The 14,099-nt window shown below is 38.6% G+C and overlaps 1 protein-coding gene across 4 annotated transcripts in view; it reads right to left on the bottom strand.

Moving 5' to 3' along the window:
• PDGFD (platelet derived growth factor D) overlaps window positions 1–7,071 on the bottom strand; it is a 246,223-nt gene extending 239,152 nt beyond the window's left edge. For all 4 annotated transcript variants that reach the window (XM_032641705.1, XM_032641706.1, XM_032641707.1 and 1 more), the window contains exon 1: window positions 6,605–7,071. In XM_032641705.1, the coding sequence (XP_032497596.1) occupies window positions 6,605–6,728 (124 nt within the window). In that variant the 5' untranslated portion in view covers window positions 6,729–7,071. The remainder of the gene's footprint in view (window positions 1–6,604) is intronic.
• Between the last annotated feature and the right edge of the window lie 7,028 nt (window positions 7,072–14,099).

The following is a 14,099-nucleotide window of genomic DNA, read 5'->3' as shown; positions in this document are numbered from 1 at the left end:
TGTTAATTCTGGCTTTATTTCTATCACCATTTCAAACTTACATTTAGGAATAGTTAAGGAAAAGGAGAGGTAGTGTCAAACCAAAGGAAGAGATCATTTCAAGAATGATCACAATGGAGGCTACAGATCACAGTGACCTCACCCAGAGTGGTAGGGATGACTTCAAACTGCAATGGGTAAGGGAAACAAGAAGTAGAGACAGTAAGGCATGGTGAGACTGAAGAAGTTTATACTGTGCTAAAATGAAGAAAAACATTAAAACAACTTATATATGTTGTGGGAGAATGCAAAGACACTTAAACATATGTGTGGGCTAACAGGATGGGGACAATAAGAAGGGAAGTTTAAATACAGGAGAGTAGTAAAGTCTGTGGGTTTAGGACATGGGTTTGAAGGAGTCAGAAAGAGGCAGAATCCTGCACAGGAGCGAGACTAAGAGCACAACACCCTCATGCATGACTGAACAGATTCTAATTTATAAGAGCACTGCTGCCTCCCTGATCCCAACATAGTATTAACACTAATACCAGTTTTACACTGTTGTTGTTGTTTAGCAACTACATCATTTGTTGAAGCATAAGCTGTGTTCAACTAAACCAGTTAGAAGATAAAGATATAGACATATCTCTATCTATCTATCTATCTATCTATCTATCTATCTATCTATCATTCTATCTCTCTATCTAGTATAGCATAAACTGAAATTAATTCAAGTTATTCCATTCTGTAATTATGCAGTTGTTTTTATTTTCTAACCAAAGAGCTAGATTTTGCATTTATCCCTGCTGAATTTCGTTTTGATAGGATCAGCCCATCATTTCAACCTAAGAGTATGTAGATTCTCTAATTCAGCAGTCAGCAAACTACAGCCTGCAGGCCCACTGCCTGTTTATGTAAATAAAGTTTTATTGCAACACAGTCACACACATTCATTTATGGAATTCCTATGGCTGCTCTCATGCTATAATGGCAGAGTTGAATAGTTGCAACAGAGACCTCATGACTTTAGGAAAGCCTAAAATATTTACTATCTGGCCCTTTATAGAAAAAATCAGCACTCTATCTAATTCAACCTGTTAACTATTTTTTCCAGATAAAATATGCAAGTAAATGTGTTTTCTGTGTCTTCATTCAAGTTATTCAGAATCCTGAACCCAATAGGGTCTAATCCAAAATGCAGATAAAAATTCCTGTTCACCTCCCTCTTGGCTAACACAAATCTATTAGTTATCACTAAAAGAATGATAATAACAGTCCATTATTATCCAGACTATAATTGTTCTTTTCCATAAGGTTGTCATAGTAAGCACTGTCAATTTTCTGCTTGAAATCCATATATACATAAGCTAATACCACTTCCAGTTTATGATCCTGGTAAACCTATTAAACATACAATCTAAACTTTCCTTTATGACTCAAGAACATCCTCTAAAATCATCAATTTTACTGGGCTGTAATATAGTACTTCCCCAGTGACATACAGAAAGAGATTATAGTCCATTTGGGCTGCTATAACAAACTTCTACAGATTGAGTGGCTTAAAACTACAGATATGTATTTCTTACAGTCTGAGAGGCTGGGAAGTCCAGCAGATTCCATGTTTTTCTGCTGTCTCCTCATGTGGTGGAAGAGGTAAGGATATCTCTGGGGTCTCTTTTATGAGGGTGCTAATCTCACTCATGAGGGCCCTGCTCTCATGATTCTAATCAACTTCCAAGGGCTCCACTTCCTAAGATCATCACACTGGGGGTTGGGATTTCGACATATAAATTTTGGGGGGACACAAATAAATATTCAGTCCATTGCAAGCTGGAACTATTCTCACCTGTTTCAATAAGAAGCCTAAGCCTGAAAAAAAGTAAGAGGAAGCAGGAAAACTACTAGCTGTCACTTCTCAATGCTAATAGTGTGAATATATCGAACCAGTACTGTTCTCTATTCTAACACCATGCTCTTGCTGTGCTGTGGACAGGGAAACCACATATGCAAGTGAGGTAGAGCTACATGGAAAGTAAAGGAAAAGGGTATATAAGTGTCTACCACAGGAACTTTATGACCTCATTTATACACGTTGCGACACTGATTTGGTCTTTAAGTGGATCTGTTGCACATATATTAGTTCATTTGGTTGCGTTTTACATAGTTGAAGCTGTTGAATAGTGAAATTCTGTAAAAGTAGGCTCTTGCTATTTAGCTTATTAAATGTTTTTGCAAAATGCAGAGCTTAGCAGCAGCTTCTCACATTGGATCTGAAATGACTTGTTCAAAACTAACACAGCATATTCAACCCATTCTCAGAGCCCACACTCAAGAACTGTCACTGAGCTCCCTCAGTCCAAAGAAGGCATGCTAGATGTCAAATTTCAAAAATCAAGAGTCCTAACATACAAGGTTTCAAATCACGTTTGGCTCATATTTATAGACAAAGCACTGCACCCAAAACTGTCCGTCTTTATAAACACTCTACAAAAAGTGCTCAAGTAAAAAACCCCAAACTTGGGACAAGATCACTCTTCATAATGAAGGACAGCTCATGTGCTATGACCTCCCTGTCTGCACACGGCACAAATCACAAAGAACACAGTATTAATCTATAAAAATTAAAGCTAATAAATGAATGTCAGCATATCAGGGTGAAGAGCAAAGATATATTACTATATTTATCATCAATGCTTGTAAGAAACAAGGCATGCTTCATGCTTATTCTGAAAAAAAAATTCTTGGAAGAAAATATTTCTTCCTGTCTGTGCACTTTTGCACTTTAGTGTCTCACGGGCTTATTCCTTTATTTAGGACTTACATTTGGTCCTAAAATACTATATGGGGAGTCAGAACATTTTTGCTGCAGCATTTTTCTTGTATTCTTTCCTTTTGCTACTGTATATCATCCCCCTGTAGCTTTTTGCTGAAACTGTCCTTCACGTAAAAGTTATATAAAAATGTCCCTTTTAAAATTGCCTAAATTCTGAAATGTAAAAGTTTGAAATAACTTAAAATGTTGCCAAACACTAACCAGGTTACCTTTGTGGTTTACAAAGGTAAATCATTTGCCACCAACACCTGTACTTTCTGAAAGCAAAAAAGGGTCAAGAAAATGAAGAGTGCATCTGTAGTCTTAACTCCATAAGCAGGAAGTTCTATCTAGTTAGATTTAAAAATAAGTAAGCAATACTGTCAGTTAATTGCTACCTTCACACTTCTTGATTCACACTCTGAGAAACACCAGTTGTGTCCGGTTATTATAACAAAAGCACCAACTGCACAGGCACTAAAATAAAAATATGTAGATGCTATTGCTAAAGGAAGATTTTCTCTGGGCTAAGAGTTGGATCAGGAATGGGTTTCAAAAGTAAATCAGTTTGAGAAAGAATAACAAATATGATATAAGGAAGCATAAATAAGCACTGCAAACTGTTATATTTTAATTCTTCTTAGCTATAGAACCTATTAGTTTCCTCCTGGAGACAGGGACCAAATTCAACCGCCCTCTTCCTTGGGTCACCTTTTGTCATTCTGCAAGTGCTGGCAAGGGCTCTACAGACATCCCTTTTAGAACAAGAACATAATGTGATGAAGATTTCTGAGAGGCCAGGAGACTGCAACAGAGCAGCCTCCTACACTGGGTAGAAGGAGACTATCATTTACCAACCTTCACACTTTATCTCCAATTCATTTCTTAACTACTTCAGTTACCTGGAGCTATTAGGTACTGGGAGACCAAAATATAAGATTCTGTATCAGGCTGGATAGGATCCAACATACCTCATGCCAAGAACAGGGGATGCCTGTCATCATTCTTCCTTTCTTAACCCCAACATTAGGTAGCAGCTAACAGGGTCAGCAGAGACAAAACGATGGCCCTCAAGTGTAAAGACAGTTCCATCATTAGATAACAGTTTTGAAACCCCTAGTAAGGGCCATATCTAATCTTTTGTTAGATTTCCTACAATTTGTAATCTGAGGGCCAGGTCTTCTAAGGACCCTAAATTAATGTTTGGAAACTTTTATCTTCTATCTTCTCCTTATTGTATTCTCTGTTTATGTCCTCCACAAACTTATACCCTGTCTTCATCGGATCAAGAGTATTGATTGAGCCATTAAGGAACTTTGAGAGAGCAAGTTTAAAATGTCTGGAATCAGAACAAGGGTTTAATTTAATAAGTTATTACTTTCTCTCATCAGCTCAATTGTTGCCATTACAATTTCCCAGTGGATGTCTAAACTTTTTCAAAGACCCTTTATTCTTACTCTCTCACCAAAACTCTACAACAGTGTTTCTCAACCTTTTCTTCATATCGTCACTCCCCTGGTTAAGAAGCCTTTTTAGACATTCTTTTTTTTTTTTCTAATCACATCTGCTCCCTATGAATTGCTAATACTACAAATGTACTATATATCTGTTTATATGTACTGACCCTTTGGAGGACCACAAACCATTGTAATTTCTAAGACTTTTTTCCACCTCCTAAGATCTAACTGCTTTCCTTTGGGGCAATATTACCTTTTTTTTGAGAATGTCTCTCTATAACAAGAATAAGCTGCCTTTTGAAAATTCCCCCAAATAAAAGTTCATTATGAGTGTTGATTATTTTTACTCTGTATACAACAATTTTCTTTTAATCCAACTACCTTTCCCCCTTTCCTAGCCTTATTTATAAATGAGATTGACACTGAGTTAAGTACTGAGCAATCTGAACTAATCAAAGTGTGTGTGTGTATGTGTGCTGTAACTGCAAAACAGCTCTCTCTAAAATATGAAGAAATAAATCCAGGGTAGTTTTCAAATTTTAATAAAATAAAGTATTAGCACTTCTCATATAGACTAGATAGATGTATGGAGTTTTAACAGCAAAAAGTAAAATGAGATTATTCTTTTCCAAAAAACAGAGATATGAGCTGCGTGACTTGGTTTTAGTCAGAATCTTGGGTTAATGGGCAATGGTTACATATTTTTCATTTTCTGTCCTTGATTTCTTGTAACTCATACTTGGGAAGCTAAGGATTACAACATTATGGCTATGAAGTCATGCAAATTATAAATGGCATTTTACTCTATGTAGCTGAAAGGGCACATTAAGTGCAAACATTAACACCTCTAAAAACTCAATGAGTAGAAGATTGTCCCTGGTGGAAACATTAATGAGTGAAACAAAGCTATAAAAGTTTAGTCTTGAGCCTAAATCTTTTTTTTTAATTAATAAGAAAATTTTGTGCTTACACTAAGATGAAGTGTTATCAAAAATGCACTGCTAGCATATTTTACACAAAATACTGTGATAAGGTAATTCTATAAATACAGGGTGACCTTCTGCCTGGAGGTTACTCTGTGGCTTCCCTGTACCCCCTCCGCTTCAGATGACTTTAGCACACTGAAATACACAGCATACTTGCCATCAGAAAATATAATAAGGTTTTTGTTTGTTTGTTTCAAAGCACAGAAGCTTTTCAGTGATGTCCAAATTAAGGACATACCAAGAGAGAAACTGAGAAGAAAATAAGAAGGCTAATATGAATTTACCAGAGGTCAAATGTTGCCAGCTCCAAGAGTGAAGCCATTAAGAATAGCTTGGTGATCTCTTTAGGAGATCTGTTAGAACTTTAAGCAAGCAGAAGGAAAGAAAGATATTTTTGATGAAGGGAAAAAAAAACAAATACAAAAACCTATGGGTCAGTTCAGGTAGATGGTGGAAACAGCTGCAAATTATTGGCAACATCAGCTGTACTTGAGAATTCAGGAATAAATCAACTTCAGACCTTGGTGGAGGCCCAGAAAGTAAATAAACGCAATTAAAATCGCTGGGATCCAATGACCCATGTGTCCTCCATAGTAAAGGAAAACAAACAAGTCTGCCTGGGACCTTGCTTAAGAGAGCTGCTTAAAGATCTTTACTTCTTGCAAACAGTTGGAAAGAATTCTATGCAAGACAACTAATAGCAGAAGCCAGGTCCCCCGGGATACAGATAAAACTCCAAAAGGCATTTTCTCCCAGACTCTGAGTTTCTGAGCCACGCTGAAGTCCACTGGAAAAAATCACTCTGGGGATGAAAAGGGCAATATACTGCACACCGCAGTATGCACACCACAGTCTCCTCAACATAAATAATACATAAATAAGTTCTCTGTTCCAGCTATCATTTCCTCCGAAATGAATCATTCCCTCTCCCCACACTTAAGAAAAATAAAAATAAATCACCCAGAGAAAGACACTCTTGAGTCCCTCCACAAATGCCCCAGCTATCCGTGTTTCCAGTCCAAAAGGTGGAGAGCCTGACCGTGGTGCGGCACAGCCTGCAACTTTCTTCAACTCTGGGATCCTAGCATCAGTTGATTGTTTGACACCAAAATGACTTCTCTAGGATCAGGGAGATGAGCCACCTGACCTATCTGATCCCCTCAGGCATAGGTCCCACACCCCTCTGTCCATTCCGGTAGAAGGGGCTCTCTCAGGACTGGAGACAGGACCTGACCCCTCTTCCCCCTACCCCCCACCCGCCCATACACACAACCAAGGTTCATATGAAAGACTGAAAAGGGGTGTGGGACAACAATGATGACACAAAAACGTGATTACTTAATTAAAAAAAATAAATCTGAGTCTCTTACCATCTCGCCTGAGGTTGGCGTTGCGCAAAGCTTTGATGGATGCGCTCTGCGGAGTTGCAGAAGTGTCCCGGTAGCTGCAAAAGTTTGAGCAGACTAGCGTGTAGACAAGGATGAGCCGGTGCATTGGGATCAGCGACCTAGGGACAGCGTCGCTCCAAGAAAAAGCCAGGACAGGCTCCCAGGACCACGCCGCGCTCTGGCCCCCACGCTCGCCCTGCGCTAGCCCGGGCCGCCCCGCCGTGCTAGTCGCCGAGCTCTCCCAAAACTTCCTGCATGCTGAACTTTCTGCGCGCGGGTGGCGGCCGCACTTCCTTGTGGTGCTGAGAGTTGATAAATGGTGACGGGACAAACAACAGGTTGACGTTTGTTCGCCCCTTCCGGTGGCTGGCAGCTGCAACACAGGCTGCAGGGGGCGGGTGGCGCGGCGTCCCGGGCGGGCGAGCAGAGAAGCCGCGTCCTTGGCCCCAGCGGCGGCGGCAGCCCCTGAGCTGCGCGCACTCGGGCTCCCAGCCGCGGCGCGCGCACAAGGCTGCCCGGGTCCAGCCGAAGGCCGCTCTGCCACTGAGCGCGCCCAGTGTGACCGTGAGACGCAACTCTTCCCACCACTCTGGGCTTAACCCTAGACGTTAGACCAGAGGGACAGCGGGGGACAAGGAACTGGGTGGCCGGGAGGAAGTGGAAGAGGGTAGAATCCCCAAACTTCTCCAGAGGTGATGGGCTCCTCCACCCATAAGACATGGCTCCTGCTTGGGTGATGGTGGGGTTTGGGGAGGAGGGCTGGAGTTGGAAGTTTGTCGTTTACAATAATCAAGATCAGATTCTACTCAGTCAAGATTTTACTAAGTGAAAAAGTGGAAGAGCTCAATAGTAAATGAGCTTGTTTCTGAGCTTCCTTTGAGCTCCAGTAGGTGTGACCTTGGCCAAGTCAAGGTTAATTTCTCAGGGAAAAACACAGGCTGTCCTTCCTATCTCACAGGGCCCTAGGTAAGAGGGGCGCGTGTGACCAAGTGTACAGTAAATCCTCAAGGGTGTTGGTATATGTCCCACCCCCACCCCCTGAAAAGTAGAAGGGTCTAGAAGTTGGGTGGGGTTGAGCCAGGACAGACAGGAAAGGTGAAGAAGTTGAGGGGGAATTGTGTTGTATTCATGGTCCACAAAAAGAGGCAGGGAACATCCAGGACTTTGGGCCTCCCTACTCTGAGTATCTGGAAGCTCGGAGGTCCAGAGGAACTGCCTCTGGATTCCAAGAACTTCTAGATCATGCCTCTATCTCCTAGGGGTAGGGGACTATATATGGAACAGGAGCAAATCAAGACTCTGCTGCTCACTAGCTTTGTCACCTTAAGTCATTTGACCTTTTGAGCCTCAGTTTCTTTACTTAAAAAAGGTGAGTAGTCATTCTTTAGTTTGTATCGTTGTGGTGAGAATTATATGAAATAACTTTAGTATTTTGCTTTGTTTGTACCTGAATCCAACTCCAGATTTACATAACTTCTCAGCTGCTCAAGGAAGAGACATTCTCCAGTCTGTTTCAGGCCTTTCAGCTCCTGAAAGTCTGGAGTATGAGAATATCTCTATATATGATATATATAGAGAGCTGGAAGCCCTGAGAAGCCTAGGAAATTCAGGAAAATTTAGACTTGAGATTACACCATACAAGGCTGACTAACACATGTGTTCTTTCTACATATTCAAAAATTAATGTGGTTTACCTCTTGGCATTTTTGTCTAAAACAGTGTTACAAACTGCGTGTTTGTGCATTGTGAAATAAATTACAAGACCAGCATTATTTTTTTAAATTGACTTTATTTTTTTAGAGCAGTTTTAGGTTCACTGCAAAATTGAAATGAAGGTCCAGAGATTTCCCATGTGCCCTCTGCCCCCACATATGAATGGTCTTCCCCATTATCAAATCCCCCACCAGAGTGGTACATTTGTTACAATTGATGAACCTGCATTTATGGTACACTCTTGGTTACATATGGTACACATAAAGATTACATTAGCTAACTCTTGGTGTTGCACATTCTGTGGGTTTCAACAAATATAAAATGGTGTATTTGCCATTAAATATTGCATATTTGCCAATATTCATACCATATTCATCATTGTGGTATCATACAGAGTATTTTTACTGCTCTAAAAATCCTCTGCTGCAACATTATTTTTAAAATAAATATCAATAGAATGAAATAGAGTAGCTTAGGAATTTAATTATCAGATTATTTCATGACTATTTTGTTTCAAACACACATAAACACAGGGATATAAGAGGTATTTCCGTCAAACCTGATCAAAAAGTTTCTAAGTCACTGGGAAAAGAGGTCTCAAAATATAATCAGTCCCTGGAAGAGGCACCGATGAGAGACATAAAACCTGGGCTTGCATTCGATCATTTAGTCACTCAGCAAGTTTTAATTAAGCATTAGATTTTCCCTCTTGCCATGGCCTAGTCTAAAAACCCTCGGGATAAAATAGTGAACATGAGAAATAAAATCTCTACTTCCTTGGAGCATACATTCTAATGGATGAGAGAGATCATAAACAAAGATATATCTGTATTAATAAGAGAAGAGGGTCAAAGATTGATGGGATAGGAGGAGGGTAATTAAAATATATGATACCACTTTTAAAAAGTGGTTGGAAACACTCATTAAATTTCATCCATAACTCCTGACATGAGAATATAGGAAATATTAGAAAATGTGTAAGTAGCTTATGTTATTATAAGCAAAGAAATACTCAGCAAGGTTATTTATCTCAATATCTTATATAAAATATTGAATTTAGAGCACTCAAAGTAGTTTTGTCCAAGATACTAATACTGTGCTCTCACAAGGTATTATTCACTCATAATGTCAAATAATTACCTGAGAATAGTAAAGGTTGTCCCACATAATCAACATGTTCTTCATTTTTAATGTCAGTAAATAAACCAAATCAACGATAAAACCAAAAAATTAGGCACCTGAGCCTAACCAATTGTTCAGAAACTTGTTTTCAGTATTACCTAATACTTAATTCTTATAAATTATGTTGATTATATCAACTAAGGTATCACTGTACACAGAGAAGAGTTTAATAAAAATATATTGAGAAAATGGGAAAGGTCTGGTATCAAGATAATAGATAAGATTGTATCAACTAATTTTTTACATGTATCTCAAACTAACTTACCAACAGATTGAATTTGCCACTACATTTTTTTTTAACATCTTTATTGGAGTATAATTGCTTTACAATGGTGTGTTAGTTTCTGCTTTATAACAAACTGAATCAGCTATACATATACATATATCCCCATATCTCTTGCGTCTCCCTCCCTCCCACCCTCTCTATCCCACACCTCTAGGTGGTCACAAACCACCGAGCTGATCTCCCTGTGCTATGCGGCTCCTTCCCACTAGCTATCGATTTTACATTTGGTAGTGTGTACATGTCCATGCCACTCTATCACTTTGTCCAGCTTACCCTTCCCCCTCCCCATGTCCTCAAGTCCATTCTCTAGTAGGTCTGTGTCTTTAATTCCATCCTGCCCCTAGGTTCTTCATAACCACTTTTTTTTTTAGACTCCATGTATATGTGTTAGCATATGGTATTCGTTTTTCTTTTTCTGACTTACTTCACTCTGTATGACAGACTCTAGGACCATCCACCTCACTACAAATAACTCAGTATCATTCCTTTTTATGGCTGAGTAATAGTCCATTGTATATACGTGCCCGTATTCTTTATCCATTCATCTGTCAATGGACACTTAGGTTGCTGCCATCTCGTGGCTATTGTAAATAAAGCTGCAATGAATATTGTGGTACATGACTCTTTTTAAATTATGGTTTTCTCAGGGTATATGCCCAGTAGTGGGATTGCTGGGTAGTATGGTAGCTCTAATTTTAGTTTTTTAAGGAACCTCCATACTGTTCTCCATAGTGGTTGTATCAATTTACATTCCCACCAACAGTGCAACAGGATTCCCTTTTCTCCACACCCTCCACAGTGTTTATTGTGTGTAGATTTTTTGTTGATGGCCATTCTGACTGATGTGAGGTGATACCTCGTTGTAGTTTTGATTTGCATTTCTCTAATGATTAGTGATGTTGAGCATTCTTTCATGTGTTTGTTGGCAATCTGTATATCTTCTTTGGAGAAATGTCTATTTAGATCTTCTGCCCATTTTTGGATTGGGTTGTTTGTTTTTTTATTACTGAGCTGCATGAGTTGCTTGTAAATCTGGGAGATTAATCCTTTGTCAGTTGCTTCATTTGCAAATATTTTCTCGCATTCTGAGGGTTGTCTTTTGATCTTCTTTATGGTTTCCTTTGCTGTGCAAAAGCTTTGAAGTTTCATTAGGTCCCATTTGTTTATTTTTGTTTTTATTTTCATTTCTGTAGGAGGTGGGTCAAAAAGGATCTTGCTGTTTTTTATGTCATAGAGTGTTCTGCCTATGTTTTCCTCTAAGAGTTCTATGGTGACTGGCCTTACATTTAGGTCTTTAATCCATTTTCAGTTTATTTTGGTGTATGGTGTTAGGGAGTGTTCTAATCTCATTCTCTCACATGTACCTGTCCAGTTTTCCCAGCACCACTTATTGAAGAGGCTGTCCTTTCTCCACTGTACATTCCTGCCTCCTTTATCAAAGATAAGGTGACCATATGTGCGTGGGTTTATCTCTGGGCTTTCTATCCTGTTGCATTGATCTATATTTCTGTTTTTGTGCCAGTACCATACTGTCTTGATTACTGTAGCTTTGTAATATAGTCTGAAGGCAGGGAGCCTGATTCCTCCAGCTCCGTTTTTTGTTCTCAAGATAGCTTTGGTTATTCGGGGTCTTTTGTGTTTCCATACAAATTGTGAAATTTTTTGTTCTAGTTCTGTGAAAAATGCCAGTGGTAGTTTGATAGGAATTGAATTGAATCTGTAGATTGCTTTGGGTAGTAGACTCATTTTCACAATGTTGATTCTCCCAATCCAAGAAGATGGTATATCTCTCCATCTATTTTATCATCTTTAATTTCTTTCATCAGTGTCTTATAATTTTCTGCATACACGTCTTTTATCTCCTTAGGTAGGTTTATTCCTAGATATTTTATTCTTTTTGTTGCAATGGTAAATGGGAGTGTTTTCTTGATTTCCCTTTCAGATTTTTCATCATTAGTGTATATGAATGCCAGAGATTTCTGTTCATTAATTTTGTATCCTGCTACTTTACGAAATTCATTGATTAGCTCTAGTAGTTTTCTTGTAGCATCTTTAGGATTCTCTATGTATAGTATCATGTCATCTGCAAACAGTGACAGCTTTACTTCTTGTTTTCCCATTTTGATTCCTTTTATTTCCTCTTCTTCTCTGATTGCTGTGGCTAAAACTTCCAAAACTATGTTGAATAAGAATGGTGAGAATAGGCAACCTTGTCTTGTTCCTGATCTTAGAGGAAATGCTTTCAGTTTTTCACCATTAAGGACAATGTTGGCTGTGGGTTTGTCATATATGGCCTTTATTATGTTGAGGAAGGCTCCCTCTATGCCTACCTTCTGCAGGGTTTTTATCATAAATGGGTGTTCAATAATGTCTAAAGCTTTCTCTGCATCTATTGAGATGATCATATGGTTTTTCTCTTTCAATTTGTTAATATGGTGTATCATGTTGATTGATTTGCGTATATTGAAGAATCCTTGCATTCCTGGAATAAACCCCACTTGATCATGGTGTATGATCCTTTTAATGTGCTGTCAGATTCTGTTTGCTAGTATTTTGTTGAGGATTTTTGCATCTATGTTCATCAGTGATATTGGCCTGTAATTTTCTATCTTTGTGACATCCTTGACTGGTTTTGGTATCAGGGTGATGGTGGCCTCGTAGAATGAGTTTGGGAGTGTTCCTCCCTCTGCTATATTTTGGAAGAGTTTGAGAAGGATAGGTGTTAGCTGTTCTCTAAACGTTTAATAGAATTCGCCTGTGAAGCCATCTGGTCCTGGGCTTATGTTTGTTGGAAGATTTCTAATCACAGTTTCAATTTCAGTGCTTGTGATTTGTTAGTTCATATTTTCTATTTCTTCCTGATTCAGTCTTGGCAGGTTAGCATTTCTAAGAATATGTACATTTATTCCAGGTTGTCCACTTTATTGGCATAGAGTTGCTTGTAGTAATCTCTCATGATCTTTTGTATTTCTGCAGTGTCAGTTGTAACTTCTCCTTTTTCATTCCTAATTCTATTGATTTGAGTCTTCTCCCTTTTTTTCTTGATGAGTCTGGCTAATGGTTTATCAATTTTGTTTATCGTCTGAAAGAACCAGGTTTTACATTTATTGACCTTTGCTATCGTTTCCTTCATTTCTTTTTCATTTATTTCTGATCTGATTTTTATGATTTCTTTCCTTCTGCTAACTTTGAGATTTTTTTTGTTCTTCTTTCTCTAAATGCTTGAGGTGCAAGGTTAGGTTGTCTATTCGAGATGTTTTCTGTTCCTTAAGGTAGGATTCCATTGCTATAAACTTCCCTCTTAGAACTGCTGTTGCTGCATCCCATAGATTTAGGGTCATCGTGTCTCCATTGTCATTTGTTTCTAGTAATTTTTTGATTTCCTCTTTGATTTCTTCAATGATCACTTCGTTATTATGTAGTGTACTGTTTAGCCTCCATGTGTTTGTATTTTTTACAGATCTTTTCCTGTAATTGATATGTAGTCTCATAGAATTGTGGTCGGAAAAGATACTTGATACAATTTCAATTTTGTTAAATTTACCAAGGCTTGATTTGTGACACAAGATATGACCTATCCTGGAGAATGTTCCATGAGCACTTGAGAAAAATGTGTATTCTGTTGTTTTTGGATGGAATGTCCTGTAAATATCAATAAGTCCATCTTGTTTAATGTATCATTTAAAGCTTGTGTTTCCTTATTTATTTTCATTTTGGATGATCTGTCCATGGGTGAAAGTGGGGTGTTAAAGTCCCCTACTATGAATGTGTTACTGTCGGTTTCCCCTTTTCTGGCTGTTAGTATTTGCCTTATGTATTGAGGTGCTCCTATGTTGGGTGCATAAATATTTACAGTTGTTATATCTTCTTCTCGGATCGATCCGTTGATCATTATGTAGTGTCCTTCTTTGTCTCTTCTAATAGTCTTTATTTTAAAGTCTTTTTTGTCTGATATGAGAATTGCTACTCCAGCTTTCTTTTGGTTTCCATTTGCATGGAATATCTATTTCCAACCCCTTACTTTCAGTCTGTATGTGTCTCTAGGTCTGAAGTAGGTCTCTTGTAGGCAGCATATATATGGGTCTTGTTTGTGTATCCATTCAGCCAATCTGTGTCTTTTGGTGGGAGCATTTAGTCCATTTACATTTAAGGTAATTATTGATATGTATGCTCCTGTTCCCATTTTCTTAATTGTTTTGGGTTCGTTATTGTAGGTCTTTTCCTTCTCTTGTGTTTCTTGCCTAGAGAAGTTCCTTTAGCAGTTGTTGTAAAGCTGGTTTGGTGGTGCTGAACTCT

Source organism: Phocoena sinus, chromosome 8, assembly GCF_008692025.1.
Source record: "Phocoena sinus isolate mPhoSin1 chromosome 8, mPhoSin1.pri, whole genome shotgun sequence".
Lineage (NCBI taxonomy): Eukaryota > Metazoa > Chordata > Mammalia > Artiodactyla > Phocoenidae > Phocoena > Phocoena sinus.
Note: the sequence above shows the minus strand (reverse complement) of the source record. Positions and strands in the feature narration are given on the sequence as shown.